The sequence below is a fragment of the Nelumbo nucifera genome, chromosome 3 (assembly GCF_055504915.1).
Source record: "Nelumbo nucifera cultivar China Antique chromosome 3, China Antique-T2T, whole genome shotgun sequence".
Lineage (NCBI taxonomy): Eukaryota > Viridiplantae > Streptophyta > Magnoliopsida > Proteales > Nelumbonaceae > Nelumbo > Nelumbo nucifera.
The window spans coordinates 109,524,079-109,527,774 of record NC_142651.1 but is presented as its reverse complement, the minus strand read 5'-3'; the positions used below and the strand labels follow the sequence as shown (position 1 = coordinate 109,527,774).

General features: G+C 42.4%; 1 protein-coding gene across 1 annotated transcript; it reads left to right on the top strand.

Moving 5' to 3' along the window:
• The first annotated feature begins 2,444 nt into the window (after positions 1–2,444).
• Positions 2,445–3,319, top strand: LOC104607105 (ubiquitin-ribosomal protein eS31 fusion protein-like). The gene has a single exon (XM_010272622.3). The coding sequence runs from the start codon at positions 2,573–2,575 to the stop codon at positions 3,041–3,043; it is 471 nt and encodes a 156-aa protein (XP_010270924.1). The 5' UTR covers positions 2,445–2,572; the 3' UTR covers positions 3,044–3,319.
• Positions 3,320–3,696: the final 377 nt, after the last annotated feature.

The following is a 3,696-nucleotide window of genomic DNA, read 5'->3' as shown; positions in this document are numbered from 1 at the left end:
CATCTTTACTGCAAGTAGGTTGATAAAAGGGTTGGAGAAAAAATCACTCCTTTCGAGTCTAGAATAAATTGTCACACAGATGATTCCCAGACCGTTTAAATGAATCCACTTCCTTTCATGCGGTTACCCCTAAAAAGTCTTCCCATGCAGAGAGACACTAATGGGATTGTTAAGAAGTGTCATTAATTTTGGAATTTAGGCTCAGTTTGGAACGAGTAAAAGTGCAAAATCTTGTCTTTTATATTATTTTGCATGTATTTGCACTGTACATATTTGTATTTGTACTCTTTCCAAATTGAACCTTACAGATAAAATAAGAAAAAAAAAGTGTCACTGTTTGCCTCATTGGTGTAAACAACCACTGGATTGGATTAAAGTTAATGTGGATTCAGCATTCAAAAATGGTCAATCAGCAGCTGGTGTTGTGGTTAGGGACCGTCGGGTTTATATTGGTGCAGGCAATTCCTCTCAGGTGTGAAAGTTCGAATTTGGCAGGGGCTAAGGATTTATATTAGGGTATTCGTTTGGCCAGACTCTTATCTTGCTCTGGAGTTGTTATTGAAGGTGATGTTCAATTGCTTATAAACCTACTACGCTAGTATCAATTGATTACAAACCTACTACACTAGTATCTTTGCACTATTATTGCCGATTGCAGGAATGCTCTCTCACCTGAATCCTAGCTCGGTGAATCATGGTTGCAGATCAACAAATAGTGTAGCCCATCTTGTTAGATATGGATTATTATTGCAAAGTTCTTTTACTTTTGATTGTGGACTTTTTGTAAAGATGTCCATCAAAGCACTTTTTATTCGTCATTCTAGAGAATCCAAAAGAAGTAACCTAATTTTTCATTCGGTCCATAGTGTATATGCCTTTAGATAGAAGGGTGTCTCTCTGCTTGTCATGCTGCGTGTATCGGGATCTTGTGCCATCATATTGGCAGATGTTGGATTGGCAGAACTGGTTACTTAACCAACCATGAGTGAATATGCCAGTGTTTTATTTCATTGTAACTTTAAAGTTTTGATTTTTTGATGCCTTCTTGTCACGAGGGTAGTTCTACAGCGGAAGAAACCCGTGCGGTGTCCAGGCCAAGGTAGGTCAGGACAAGCCTTTATGCACTTAGAGGTTAGGAGTTGCCCGATGGGATGGCTCCACCAAGGTCAGTAGCACTGGATCATGACCTCAAGTCCAATGGCCGGGGCACTCTTCTGGCTCAGACCAGTCCATGGGAGGCGCCGCTTACGTGCTAAAGGGGGACAACCATAATGCAAGGCGACCATGCGCCGAAGAGGTGACTTGGCACCGATGTGAAAGGTCTCCTGTATGCCGATGATGACAGGCACCTGTGTACCATGATGATAGGCAACCGCTTGGGCCGGAACACACCCATGCGCTAGAGGCAACGGGGTAGCTCACTCAGCTTGGGCAAGGGGCTGGCGTGGTGAAGGGTCATGCTTGAGCCAGGCCCGCATGCCAAGCCTCCCTTGAGTATCGGTAGTGCAGTGCCGGTCCAACACTGTCTCCATGAGCAAGTGTGCGCTCATGAGGAACCCTGGTAGCCATGCTAACCGTTAACCAGGGCCGCCCCGCAAGGGGATGATGGTCTAGGAGTGCCAAGGTTAGGCACCCAAGGAGGTCGACCACCCCTCCTCAAAGAGTACGTTAAGCTTTTGGTGGTTTGCCTGAGGATGACATCAGTTCTCCCAAAAATCTTACAAGCGAAAATGACGCTGATGTCCCTAACATAAACCTACCAAACGTAGGCAAGACTAAGCATGTACTGAACCGTCACATTCTAACAAAACTTCATTAACACTTTAGTGTGTCTGGCAAACTTATGATCCATCCACCTTATTACAATCTCTTTACACAAATTTCACTGAGTTGTATTCTCACGTCTCACCCTAGCTTTATTACTTTAAAATCATATAATTGAATTGTTTTCTAATTCATAGAGAGTTTAATTAATACCTCTTAGTTTTGAAAGTTGTAGTTCAAGTAAAAAAGAAAAAAAAAGCACCGTAATATGAAACATTAAAACATAAAAACTTTTTATTTCAAATATAACATTAAAACCTAATTTGATCTACTAATTTTTTTTTGCAAGCCTTTATTTTAAAGCCATTTGATCTACTAAATGAAATTGAAAAAAAAAAACCAACCATTTTTCTTAGACTAGCTAAATTTGAAGCAAATTGAAAACACACACACACCCCGTGATTCAGGCCTGGCACCTCGGTCTGAATTTAGACCTAGATCAGCCCGATCGGACCAAAGTATGTATCTGGGATGGACGTGGACGGTGGACCTAGACTTTTCTAGGGCCGGGTCCCTCCCTCCAAAAGAGCGGCCTAACATGGGAAGTTATATGCTATGTCCAAGAGGGGGTTTTCCGTAAGTTTGCTTCACATAAACTGCCCTAGAATATCATAATGGCATTTGATCCTTCTCTAACCCTAAAATCTCTATCAGTCCCTCGGAGAAGGGCGCAATAGAATTAGGGAACTGTTGCAGTGTTATAGGCCTTCGATTTCAACTCCCTTTTCCATCAACCCCGGCGGCGGAGATGCAAATCTTCGTGAAAACCCTAACAGGGAAGACGATAACCCTAGAGGTTGAATCGTCGGACACTATCGATAATGTGAAGGCCAAGATTCAGGACAAGGAAGGGATTCCTCCTGACCAACAGCGCCTCATTTTTGCTGGAAAACAGCTCGAAGATGGAAGAACACTAGCCGACTACAACATCCAGAAGGAGTCCACACTTCACCTGGTTCTCCGCCTCAGAGGAGGAGCCAAGAAGCGAAAGAAGAAGACTTACACGAAGCCCAAGAAGATCAAGCACAAGAAGAAGAAGGTCAAGCTCCCCGTACTTCAGTTCTACAAGGTCGACGATTCCGGTAAGGTTCAGAGGCTCAGAAAGGAGTGTCCCAACGCAGACTGTGGTGCCGGGACGTTCATGGCCAACCATTTCGATCGCCACTACTGTGGTAAGTGCGGCCTTACTTACGTTTATCAGAAAGCTGGAGGTGAGTGAGAGTCAGTGGTTGTAGAAAAAGAAAATAAAATATGTTCCTGGTGGCGGTGGCGGTGGTGGTTGTGGTGGGATGTTTAGGGTTTTGAGGCGGGTTTAATTTCGTTTTTATTTTGCATCAATGGACTGCGTTGTTCTTTGAAATTCTCCTCTAAAGAATCAGGTGGCAAACTTGGTTAGGATCTTATATTTAAAGTTTTAGATTGGTATGCTATTGCTAAGGAGACTGTTGCTGCTCAATTACATTTTGGAATTATAAACTTTCATTTTCGCCGCTTATGGTCGTGGTTTATAGTTCTCCTTTCTATTGAATATGGTTTTTTGGAATTCGGTTGGTTTTGTCGCATTGGATATCTTGTTATTTTGGATATTGCTTCTTTTTCATTAGGCTCAGTTTGGAAAGAGTACAAATACAAATATGTATAGTACAAATACAAGATTTACAATACAATATACAAGGTTTTGCATTTGTGCTCTTCCCAAACTGAGCTTTATGGCTGTTTTGGGGGTGGCAGTTACACCTGCTTGCTTGCATTTTTGTCTTTGAATGCTTTTACCATTCTTGGGTGAATGTAAAATGCAGTAGTCAGGGTTGCTTATACAAGCAGACCCTTTAATTTCTTGGGTTCCATTGAGTTGAATGATTTGATGTCTTC

Coding starts and splice junctions, on each gene's coding strand:
- LOC104607105 (XM_010272622.3), top strand. CDS start 2,573: ATGCAAATCTTCGTGAAAACCCTAACAGGGAAGACGATAACCCTAGAG.